Source organism: Mustela erminea, chromosome 2, assembly GCF_009829155.1.
Source record: "Mustela erminea isolate mMusErm1 chromosome 2, mMusErm1.Pri, whole genome shotgun sequence".
NCBI lineage: Eukaryota > Metazoa > Chordata > Mammalia > Carnivora > Mustelidae > Mustela > Mustela erminea.
In genome coordinates this window covers 37,787,717-37,800,920 of record NC_045615.1, presented here as the reverse complement: position 1 = coordinate 37,800,920, position 13,204 = coordinate 37,787,717, and the positions used below count along the sequence as shown (strand labels likewise).

Genomic DNA, 13,204 nt, shown 5'->3' with positions numbered 1-13,204 from the left:
GATTAATGCAGACAGCCATTTTTTAAAAAAATCAAACCTCACTGTATTTTGTAACACTGTTTTATTAAGAGTGAGCTTTTTTCAGTATTCCTAAACTGTAAACAATGGAAAACTGAAGTAGCAAAGGAAACACATCAGGGATCATATATAACAGACAAAAACCTTTAAATTTTCTTATTGCCTTTATACAATAATCAATGCATATTTAAGTAAAAACAATTTCTTATTAGGCAAACATTTTTGCATATGCTGCCTTCTCTTTATCTTTCTGTGCCTTTATCTTTTGTTTGACTTTCAGCAACTCTGCCTGGATAGCTGTAAAATAAATACATAATAGGGGTTATTTCTCAAAATATCCAAAAAATTAGGATGCTCAACAACTAATATCTTAAATATGATAATTCTCCCCACTGATGCAACTCTTCTCTGTACAGTAACTGAGCTCAATTAACAGAATATTTTACTGACAAAACAATCACATAAACAAAAACCATGAAACAATATTAGAAGATTGTCCATTTGAGAGAAGTCTAAGTTATATGTAGATTTGCCTTCTCTCTCCCCATGAGAGAAGGCAATTAAGTGCCTCGCCTCTTTCACTTCAGCAGTGAGAGATTGAAGATATATTTTAATATCTAGAGCTCGTATCTCTATTTGTAGCAGGCATATTTGAAAAACAAACTAATCTGTGTCCTAACTTTGCAAAGCTTTCCTAAAATATACATGCAGTAACTAGAAAACTTGTACTATGGCTTCATTCAGCTTAAGGAATGGTCCCAGACATTAAATTCATGATAAATACTGTAGCTTTTAACGCTGTGCTTTCAGGTGGCATTACAGTAATAGGAACCAGATCTCAAATAAGAAGACAGAAAAGTATTTGGGTATGTGAAAATCAGTATTCTGAAGAAAAACTAGAATGTAAGCTCTTTTGAGGGCAGGGAACAAGATTTGTTCACAGCAGTATGATCAGTGCCAGTAAGAGTCATTATGTAGTACCTGTTGAACAAATATCTAAGTGGCATAGAATACAATGGTTCATAAAGATATATTCTTAACAAGACAAAATGAACTTTTACTGTAAACACTGCCAACTTACCTTTATCTTCTGGTGCTATCTCCTGAGCTTTCTTAAGATCAGCCTTTAATTGAAAAAAACATTTAAAGAAATATTAGATATATGATTTATGAAGGTGGTCGTCTAAAAATATTAAAATGTAGAACAAAATTTTACCAGTGCTTGATCGTATTCTTTTAATCCTTGCCATCCTTGAGCTCTACGATACAATGCTTTGGTATTGGATGGGTCTAATTCAAGAGCCTACAAAAAATTGTAAAATTAGTATCTTTACCTAAATATCATTAAATATATATACTAAATTTCAGTTTATTGCCGGTCAACTCCAAATCAACCCTTTACTGCTCTGTGATAATGGACCTAGAAAGACCCTGTAAATTTCTTCTGTCAGCAGGCACGTTACATTTTGTCAGTAGAGGGCGCTAAAGGGATACAGACAAGAAAAGCTATTTCTCTTCCACGTTGCAGTGCACTTCTCAAAGGCTCCAGCATTGAGCTTGGTCAACAGCACACAGCAGCTCACACAGGCAACTTACCCAAGCACTATAGCATAGTCCCATAAGCATGGCAGCCAATGAACTTCTCTGCCATCTAGTAAATCACAGCCGCTCCCTCCCCAGAGGGATCAGGACATCAGGTTCTCAGCCTAGGTGCTGTCAAGAGGAGCCTCTTCCTTCTGGGTTCCACAAGGGGAAATGACTGCTCCATATATAGGAGATGTATGTATCTGCTTTCCCGTATTCTTTAGAATTTTCTTCATTAGCCATTCCCTTCATTATTCTAATCCCCTCTTATTTTATATTAAAGTTTCTCTTTTCAAATTATTCTATAGTTTCTATCTCCTGATTAGGTCCTAAATGCTAAGAGAATACTATTATGAATAAAAAATTTGTTACACTCTTTTACTTGAAACCTACAGGGTTTTTTTAGGAGTGTGAGTAAAGTTGAACAGGTCTGTCCTTTGAAATAAACATTTTAGAAATAATTTTACTTCACATCTCCTAAAGGACAATACTAAGATTTTACTGAAAAAGGTGTATTATCTGGTTCACAAAGGTCAAAAAGAAATCCAGAGTTGGGGCACAAGGCTGATTTGGTCGAGACTATGCTACTCTTGATCTCAGGGTCATGAGTTCGAGCCCCACACTGGGTGTGGAGCCTACTTAAAAAAAAATGAAAGAAATCCGGAGTGAAGACCCATCTTTTCCTTGGATAAGTTTTTTCCTCTGTTATATGCTCTCTTCTAAATGTACTTTTATCCCTTATTCTACCTATCTAACCAAATTGGGATTTTTTTTTTTTTAAATTTTAAGTAATCTTGACACCCAACAAGGGGCTAGAACTTACAACCTCAAGATGGAAGAGTCACATGGTCTACCAACTGAACCAACTAAATGGCCCAGATCTTATTTTATTTCTACTTGCTCTGGGCATAGCTTAATGAACAATATACATAAAAATTACTGGAGATGATCTTTCTAAATATATAGTTTAGTTTGGAAAATTTTTCAACTGTGCAATAGGGAGAGTGTCATAATTGTTCTATTTAAGGAGGTAATGCTGCCACCTATGTAGTTTCATCAGTTAGTATTCCTGGATGTCCCCATAAAGACAGATGATCTCGGTGTGTTCCAGCAGTATCCATTCTCCTGTACAAGTCCTGATGACCCTAAATTAAAACATACTCCCTCATCAGCCAAATAAAAAGTTCCTTAAGAGTATGCGTCTTTTAATTAAAGCACCTCATCTCTATTAGGTGCTTAACATGTACCCAACACCTGTGCTAATTGGTTTACATATGTTATATAATCTTTGTTAACAATCCTGTGAGGGAAGGGTTATTTTCATTTAAAATAAAGATGTTAAGACTCTAAAATCAGGACTTAACCAAGATCACAAAGTTAGTGACAGAAGTCAAACAAAAACACCAAGTCTGACAGGCTCTGCAACCATATTCCAATGCCTTACATGCAACAGGTGCTCAGTATGTTCAATGAACAAAGGAGCTGATACATGTGCTCTGACGAAAAGTATCTTCATAGATTATTAAGTTACATAATGTTATCAGCTAAATAAATTAATTAACAGGAAGAACTGAAGGTCCAAAATAGAGATAATATGATTTTTAATTATGCTTCATCAAGTCTCATTTGGTCCTCTGTAATAAAATATATTAATATACATAAAATTGCTTTTGTTCAAGTTGATGTATCATAATTCCACTCCTTCAAAAACTGACGTCAAAAGAGACTTACCTCCAAACAACTGTCGATTGCTCCCTGCCAATTTGACATCTTCAGTTTACAAGCACCAATATTCAGCACACAGCTTAAAGCTATAGGTTGTAGCTTCGATCTATCTGCTTGCTCAATAACAGCCTTTGAACCTTCCACATACCTGGAGAATACATTAATAAAGGTAGCATGTAATGCCACATAGAACATACTCTGCTCCTTCAACTATGTCAAAAAATGTTATGTCATTTCTGATATAAAAAACTCATCAAATGTTAATATTAATATTCTTAATGATCACAATCTTATTTTTCTTAAGAAAATGAATATTTGTTTCAGTTTTTTCACAAAGTGTTCAAAGAAACCTATTGTACAGCATTCTCCAAATCTAAAGATAATTATGCACTACTAACACTTTCCAATTTTTAAAGCTCAGGTCTCCATTATGTACTTTCCAACCTAAGTATGTTTGGGCCAAGACTCTCACCTTAGGAAAAGGAACTGAATGAGGCAACTGGCACTACCCACAGAAAAAGGCCCAGAAATGATGGACACACCTGGCCCTCAGAATCTGGTTTCTAAAATCCATCTCCCTATAAACAGAACGGGGGCTCCTTGGAGAAACTGCTAATACCAGATCTGGAAACAAAGTTAAGTAAAAGATGAACCTGAAACACCTTGTGCCAGAAAGCAAGCAAGTGCTCACAGACTAATAGGAACATGTCCAAAGGATATAGGAAAGGAGGCTTCCACTGGACAAATCTGGAACCCTTCGAACATCAAAGAGAATGATATAACAGGGTGAACTAAAAAAAATCCACAGGTAATATAATAATACTAAAAAGGAATAAGGAGGGCGCCTGGGTGGCTCAGGGGGTTAAAGCCTTTGCCTTCCGCTCAGGTCATGATCTCAGGGTCCTGGGATCGAGCCCCGCATCGGGTTCTCTGCTCATCACGGAACCTGCTTTCCCTCCTCTCTCTCTGCCTGCCTCTCTGCCTACATGTGATCTCTGTCTGTCAAATAAATAAATAAACCTTTTAAATAAATAAATAAATAACAAGGAATAAGGAGAGGGAGGAGGCGCTTTTAAACATTAGAATGCAAGATAAGAACTGTAGAATGAATGATAAAATTAGAAAATCAGTTCTGCGACCAGTATAGTAATTGAAGTATCTTCAATGATGCTAAAACCCACTGAATGAAAGGTTAGGAACTGGATATTCACAGTCTCACAGGATCATCTCACAAAGTACTTATTACTTACAAAAGGGAAAAGGTAACTTTATGACACAAGTGTCTGGCTGACACCTCTTTAACCAAGTGCGAAAACTCAAAATAGGCCACACTGACGTGTGCCTTCAGGATGTGATATCACAGGAAATATTCACCACAGATTTAAGTCCTCTTGCCAAAATATTTAACAAACTAATCTTGAGGAAGTAATCAAATAAACATAGATGGTATTCAATAAGACAACTGACTTAAGACTCCACAGATACCTATGAATAAAAAAACCTGATGTAGAGACTACTAAAGATAACATACTAGAGACATAAAACCAAAATGATATAATGGACTCTGGACTAAAAAAAAAAATTTTTTTTGAAATAATTGGGGAAATTTGAATATGGATTACATATTAGATGATATATTATTGTATCAATGTTATTTTCAGGGTGTTTCAATTATATCAAGGTTATGTAGAAGTGTGCTCGCTTCGGCAGCACATATACTAAAAATAAAAAAAGGTTATGTAGAAGCACTGTTTTAGTTTCTTAGGAATTACCTGCTCAACTACTTGGGGATAAAGTAACCTTTCAAAATGATTCTACAAAAACAAATATAGCAAGAGTTAAAAATTAGTGAAAAGAGGTAAAGGTATGGATGTATTCATATATGATTCTTTCAACTTTCCTGTATCTTCAAATTTTTCAAAATAAGAAGCTAGAGGAAACAAAGGAATGAAGCTATTTCAACACACTTGGTTATTATTTTGCAAAGCAATTTTGCCAAAACGACAATAAACAACTCTGAATTTCAGTTTATAATTAAATTTACAAGCTCTTAGAATTAATTTATTAAAAATATTTTATTACCTTAAAACTTTTGTATATTTTTTAATGGCCATTTCCCAGTTCTGAGATTTGAAAAAAGTATTTCCAATATTTTTTACATCTTCAGCTATTAGTAAAATTTTATTTACCTGTACAAAAAAATACAAATATGTTGCATTTTAGTTGCTAGGTTCTATCATTTAGATTGATTTATGAGTAGTTCAAAATTTTAGTACTAATTTTAATAATTAAAATAAGACTAATCTGAAAGTACTTACATCTTTTAAATCTATATCTGCATCCTCAGGGAAGTCTGGATGACTGTCACCAGAGCCATCTTTTGGGTATATCCCCCAATCATCCCCTTCCTTCAATTCTCCGCATTCTGCAATAACGCACAACTGTAAAAATAATCCTAAATTGTAGAGGTGTACTACCATATTAATGATATTAAAAACAAGCAATCTGGGTTTAAAATCTATACAGCTTTAAGTCATGCACAACACTGTCCAAATCACTTCTCAAATGAGACTGACAGAAGTCTCATCTATCTGCTCAAATTACAAAAATGCCCTTGATATTGCCCTTTATGTTCACTCCAAGTAATATTATGACACTATTTTAGGAACGGGTTTTATAGCTATTCAGCAGTTCAGTTTTCAAGAAAGTTGAAAATATTATCATTCTCTATGTAATTTTCTTTAGGTGAGGCATGTCCTTTCAATTCCACTATTTCTTTCACACAGTGGTGACAGCCTATCTCCTGCAGGTATTTCAATTTCCAATTCCCACTCACAGCCCTGCTAATTAGGTTAGGTAGTACTGTGGCCACTATGATTTCACATTTAGAACACAAGGTTCTTTAGAGTTACATAATCTCGTCTAAACCCTAAGAAATTTTGACAAGATGAGGAAACATGCCCAGAAAATTTAAATAACAAGATCAAGGCCAAACCATCAATTAAACAGCAGAGTCTGAAAAGGACTCTTGGTTTCCTATCCTCTACCTACTACGTATTTGTACATACTGATTCAAAGTTTTGCAGGTATAGAAGAGTTAAGAAACCTACCAAAAAAAATCACCAAAATTGAAGTGGGAATAATAAAAATGTCCTTTTAAACTACCCTAACCTTATCTTTCTCACTGTAGAAAAGTTCCAAGATAAAGTTGAAGGTCCAGGCTTCTGTGCCAAAAGTCATCCTAACATCTTCCCAGCTAATAATCATCTGATCCCTCTACTTACATCTCTTTAAGACAGTAATTAAGGTAATAAGTGTATTTCACTGAAATTTTTTACTTACTTTGGCAGGCTTTTCACCTTTCACTTCTACATTTTCCAGTATCCTTGCCACACCCATTCCTTTAATTACTTGGCCAAATACCACATGTTTCCCATCCAAGTGAGGAGTTGGGACTGTTGTGATGAAGAACTGAGAACCATTTGTATTGCAGCCTGCATTTGCCATGCTCAATAAACCTTCCTGATCATGCTGTAGAAATACAAATCAGTGCAAGAAAACCAAGGTTAGAGGTCCTAGTCTGAACTGTTCTTTTACTGACCATTCACATAAAACTAGGACAGGCTATAATACCATTTAGAGCAAACAATGTAGTGTTGTTGTTGTTGTTGTTGTTGTTGTTTTTATATAAACCGCAACCTTTAATTCACAAACATGGGGTACTCAATCACTTTTTAGACTTAAAAAAACCATGAAACCAAATAAAGGAACAGAAATAATTTAGATTTCTAAATTGGCCATTTTGAGAACATACTTCTATCTTAACTTTAAGATGCTGCATTAAGGAATTGTAATGATTATACTTTGCTCTTTATGATGAATGTTCTCTTTTCTGAAAGGAACTCAATAGTCTTCCCATTTTTATGGGCCTACGTTATGATTCTTCCTTTACACATAATAAACTGGGAACACTAATGGGATAGTCAATTTAGGTAGGACATTCATTAGGTACTTTCCTAATCTCAAAGGAATCCAAATATTATGGCTTTCATCCCAGGTGAATCTTCAGAGAACCATTCTTCAGAGAATGACCTAAAGAAACTGCTACATACATCTTGATATCAAATTTCTATCTGGCATCAATCTGTTTATAGGTGCTGTGAAACTAGATCTCTTTGTCTTTCCACTTTTATCCTTAGGCTTTCTAAATTATTCTTTGTTGGGTCATGCATTGTACTCTCATGTTAATCTTCCGACTGAAAATGCCTTGTACCCTTGCAACCTAAAAAATTCAGTTTTCAGGGCTACCAAGTTTGCAGAAGACAAAAACTATGTGTCTTTTCAACAGAACCCCCTTTCTTCTGATCAAAGCTAATCACATAATCTTAGTTTTCCCCCTTCAGAGGCAGCTTCCCTTTTTCCTTTCCAAAAGTTTGGTGCTTTCCCCACAGTATCCAAGAGAATATTAACTTCATTTCCTCAGCCTCCTATTGCCTTTGTCTTTATTACCTATGTCCCTCATTCAAACTGGAATCTATGTTTTAGTTCCTGTCTAACCAAATCTTGGCCACCCTGCAAGGCCCAATTTCAGTACCCATTCCTCTTCAATATCTTCCCTAATAATCTGGAACATATAAATAATACCTTTCTCCTATGGTATATACAGAGAGTCTCAATTTAGCATTTATTTACACATTATCATTCTCCAGTTATCCCATGTGTTTTAATCTTGCCTTCCCTGTAATATCATAAATTCCTTGTTATCAAGCTGTTCACTTCTGTAAGCTCCTTAGTGCCAGTGACAGTACTAAATACATAACAGCTGCAGTCAATAAATACTGTTGAAAAGACTGAAACATTTTCTTTTCAAATTATCCCAATTACCTTGCACATATTCCTCATTTCCAAAGGTATTACTTCACTTTTGTACTTACCTGTCCATTTTTATAACTTGAATGATGCAATATGCCCAATTATATCTTGAGACAATAAAGATAAGAAGGCACAGGCTCCATTAATGTCCTTTAGGAGCTTAGACATTAACCATATCCGCTATTTTGCAAATCCCCTGACATCCTGGTTATTAGCGATGGTTTTGTTGCTCTTCAAATTCAAGCATAAAAATGCACAAGTTACCATCCTTCTGATAATGAGAACATTTTTCCTGGAAACAATTTTGCTATATGGTGGTCACTCATAAAAACTCATTGGCTTTAATGCAGTATGTAAACCTGGATCACACTGACATGACCACCGTATTTTTGCCAAATAAAATTAGTGGATGAAATTTTTGTATGTTAAAGAGCAGATTCACAAATATGGTACCTTTTACAAGAAAAGGAGAATCTATGCAAACCTGAGACATTTATTGGTTATCTTAATCCAACCAGTATCCCAGACATATAACAACCTTTGTTATGAGCAATAAACATTCACTTTTGTCTACTTTACCTTATAATAGAAATTTTCATCTTCAAATTTTTCACCATAAATACTTTCTCCACCTGTCCCATTTTGATTTGAGAAGTCTCCACCCTGAATCATAAATTTCTTAATAACTACAAAAAAGGAAAATAACTATTAGAAACTAAAATATAGATGACTATAGCAATGTTAACTAATGAACATGTGGTAAGAAAAAAACTTCCTAAAACGTGACTCTAGTCCTATAACTCTCCTCTCTTTCCCCACCCACCCCCATAACTCCAAACTCTTAAGAGACTTTTCATAGCCTGGATCCAAACTACTTTTACTGACTAATCACTCACTAATACTCCAAGAATTAGTTCAAATGGTACCTCCCCTATATAACTGTCACTGAGAATCTGAGGGTGGATCTTTTAATTTTTCTCCCACAGTATCTTGACTTTATCTCCACTTTATAACATATATCATAATGATCTGTCTCTTCCAGGCAACACTGATTCCTCAAGTACAGCAACTGTTTTTCATTGTGCATATGGCTAGACATGTGTGACTCATTGATGTCTATTAAATAAGACCAATTTTTCCCAGTAGATTATTGTACCGCAATGGGAGTACTTCAGCAAGTATTATCACTTGGTGTCAAAGGTTCCCAAGACAACACTAATGTTCAGAAATTTCCTAGGATTCATGAGACTCAGCATTTGGTTGTATTACAGCAATAAAGTAAGGATACACAGCTAGCTGATAAAAGGAAAAGATACAAGAGTCTGGAGAAATCCATGTGCTTCCTTATACTCTCTCCCTCCCATGAAAGGTCAGAGAGTACATTCTTTCCCCAGCACAAAAAATGCTACAACATATGCACAATGTTGTTGCCAAGGTAAACCCAAGGTTTTTCAGGGTGGATCATCCAGTTACTCTCCACCCAGCATGTACCAAAATTCCAGACTCCCAAAAGGAAAGCAGGTGTTCAGCATAAATCAAAGTGTTTATACAAATAATCCAGGCACAGTAAACCATCTTTATGATTCAGGGAATGGTTCCAGTGCCAAGTTCCTAACTCCAGCTAATGGCCATGCTGCAAGCAAACCTTTTCAAGGACAGCAGTCTCAGGCCTGCTGTGTCAACTCTTCTAAACGCTATATTAGTATATTTTAGTACTTCATTAAACATGAATATAAATCAACAGTTTAAACATTTTAAAATCAATATTAGTTTTTTCTTGTTTCTTTTAATAAATGAACTACTCATGATTATATTTTAACTTATTCATTCATTAAACAAATATTTATTGAGTATCCACTCAGTAACTATACTACATGCTGAACACAAGATGGTGAAAAGATACAGTTCTTGAATTCATGGAACCTACAGTCCATTAGGGGAAGCATCAAATAATCACTAAACAAAGGTATGATTACAAGGTGTGATAAGCATTATGAAAAGTCATCTTTTAATTAAGTATCACAACAAGACACTGAATTTTTATCAGCTACAAGCATTCCCAAGCAATCCTGCAAAAGTGGTAGTTATAACTTTTTTGCCACCAGGCAAACTATCTAAAGTCTGCTTTTTTATCATTGCACACCCTTTTTTCCTCAATCTAATCCCAAAGGAGTGAAGAGCTAGAGCACTGGTAAAGCTAGGTAATCCATTTCTCTGTAAGTAAGCCTTAGTACCTACCCTCTCATAATTGCACTGTTCACAGCCCAACCTTTATGAAACTGAGCTGTTGTCTCAGATGTCAGAGCATTCTCCTAAAACTAACAGTCATTTTTAACTTCCACTCTTTACTTCTCTTTACTTAGTATTTTCTTCTCTAATTGCTACAGATTTAGAACAATCAGATTAAAAAATTTACACATACTTCGATGGAAAGGGCATCCTTTGAAATGGAGAGGTTTCCCAGTGGTGGGTCCAATGCCTTTTTCTCCTGTACACAGCGCACGAAAATTTTCTGCGGTTTTGGGTACAATATCTGCAAACAATTCTAAGACAATTCGACCAACTAAAAGAAAAAACGAAAACATATCAGTATGTAAAACAAGCAACCATAAGCAAATGCAAAAGGATGATTGGTAAAAGTATAGTGATTGGTAAAAGTATAGTGACTGAGATACCAAGTTCTCTTGTTTGGTCATTTTTCTAATATTCAAAATTGGTCTAATGTTAAGTGTCATGTAACTAGATGAATTTGAAACAATTATTTTTCTACATCGTAACAAAAGATCATAAATGCAAAGCCAGATTAGCACCATATATGAGACACCATGAAATGCAAATGGTTTTTAATTCTGAGTAATTTCTTCTACTTGTACTCAGAAATTCCAACCACCAAGTAACCAATAGGAGAAAACCAAATATCCTTTGAGTGGCTCGGTTTGGCTGAGTTTTGGGTATAGCTGTAGCTTTTGTGTTCTTTGCAATTTCCCTAACGTGGCGGCTGAAGCAAAAGACGAAAAAGTTCCCATTTCAGACAACTCCTAAGGCAGGTTAAAAATAAACCTCGCATTAATTTCAAAACAAAATAAATGTGTATATAAATGCATGTGTGTGTCCATAATCAGCCACGGGGTCTCTGAACCCTGCTGTGTCCGTCTGCACGCGTTCACACAGCCCAGCTAACAATTCTAACCTGTTCTAGAACGAGTATTTCAGTTACAAAGCACTATGCTAATTCACAAGACCCCTGGCGCTCCCGAAGTGCTGACATGGCCTAGGCAACCACATCGCTACCCAGAGCTCATTTTCCCCCAATGCCAAAACACAAAAAACGCTAATCTGACGGGACCGCAAAGTTAAAAATTGGTGATAAGAAAAATCAACGCGCAAAAGTCGCTTTAATTTACGAACACTCTGGCAACTGCTGACGTATCTCGCGTGGCATAGGGCACGGCGTGACTAGAACCCAACAAACGCGTATCAGTTTTCTCAACGTCCCACTGCAAACATAAAATAATCTTATTTTATGCCTGCCTGATCGTGCAAGGTGGCGAGGAGGTACAACCCAATCAGGAGAGACAAACGTAAGGGCCGCCACAATCCCGAAACCAGAAATTCTTTCCAGAAACTTCCGTGGAACCGATGGCATTGGTACAAGGGCGCTGGCTCGACCCAGCCTCGGAAGCCTGGATTTGTTCCCGTAGTCCAGTCTGTGCGGCGATCCCCTCGGCACCACAGAGCAGCCCCTGGCCCGAACCGCACACGACCGTCGGAATCCCCGAATCCCGGGAAGCTTCCTCGGGGCCATTCCGCAAGTATCAGTTTCCGCTCACCTCGCTCCCCTCCGATGTCCACGTCAAAGAAGACTCTGGGGTTACAGGGGTTGGAAGGCTTAGTTTTCGGGGACGGGTGCGACATTTTGAATTGCAGAGGCGCTAGGGAGCGAACTCAGAGAAGAACCTCGTGGACCACCGGCAGCTCAACCCGAAAGCGCCTTTCTAGATGAGGATCTGTCGGCGGCGCTGACGAGCCACTTCCGGCGTGAGGTCCGGAACCGCGGCCCGACTTCCGGCCCCGCCTCCAGACGGTATCTCTCCGTGCTTGAACCCCCGCGCGTTCCCCGCGGTTTTCTATCCTGCGCTTTCTCTGTTCCCGCCTACTGAAGTTGCAGCCCCAGTCCTTTTCAGTCTTTTTGCATGTGCTTCATCACTTTGCCGTGATAGTGTAGAAGGGCTTTGGAGGCGGTCTTCTCCATTCCAGCCTCAGGTCTGCCACTAAACGGGTGTGTGACTGCTTCTCTGACACACAGTTTGTCTGGAAAATAGGAATAAAAATGCTTACCTTGGTGGGTGGTTTGGGGAATTAAAGATGCAAATTGCTAGCACAGTGCCTAACACGAAGTGTTAGGTGTTAGCTAATCCATAGTGACCGTGGTATTGCTGCCATTTTGTTACAAGTTGCCAAAAAAAAAAAAAAGTGTAAGTGATAGAGGTTAGGCAAAGGCCCTAAGCCGAACATCCAGAAGGGAGAGTTTTGTTTCCTGATAAAACTGTATTATAGTCCACTTTTCCCTTCTGGGAATTTGTGTAAACATCTTTCCTATTTATGTGAACATAGACTCACCTCTGGATAAAGCCTAATTTTGGAAAAAAGTGGTGTGATCTTTAGCACTTGGTAATATTCTAATTGTTTATTCACTCATTTCATCCATCTCCTCCCATTAGGATTAAACTCCACGAGGACAATAATTTGGTTTTGCTCTTTGCTTTATTCAGTGCACTAATAACAGTGACCAGCACATAGTGGATGCTCAATAAATGAGGGTTTGTTTGGGGTTTTTTAGATTTATTTATTTATTTTAGAGAAAGAGTATGGGGTGGAGGAGGGGGAATGGATGAGGGAGACAGAGTCTTGAGCATCTAGACCCCTTGCTGAGCTGGGAGGAGACGGTTTGCTGGATCTCAGGACCCTGAGATCATGACCTGAGACAAAACCGAGTCCAACATAA

At 37.1% G+C, this 13,204-nt stretch overlaps 1 protein-coding gene across 2 annotated transcripts; it reads right to left on the bottom strand.

Moving 5' to 3' along the window:
* Positions 1-44: 44 nt before the first annotated feature.
* On the bottom strand, positions 45-12,232 carry PPID (peptidylprolyl isomerase D). 2 transcript variants are annotated; one of them, XM_032332669.1, is made up of 10 exons: positions 12,030-12,229; positions 10,622-10,762; positions 8,779-8,885; positions 6,670-6,858; positions 5,646-5,768; positions 5,410-5,516; positions 3,334-3,475; positions 1,235-1,321; positions 1,100-1,142; positions 45-315 (listed from the first exon to the last, which is right to left on the bottom strand). In XM_032332669.1, exons 1-10 carry the CDS (start codon positions 12,112-12,114, stop codon positions 227-229), a joined length of 1,113 nt encoding a protein of 370 aa, XP_032188560.1. In that variant the 5' UTR covers positions 12,115-12,229; the 3' UTR covers positions 45-226. The 2 variants fall into 2 exon arrangements, with proteins under 2 accessions (XP_032188560.1, XP_032188559.1); XM_032332668.1 differs by having other exon boundaries at positions 149-1,142; positions 12,030-12,232.
* Between the last annotated feature and the right edge of the window lie 972 nt (positions 12,233-13,204).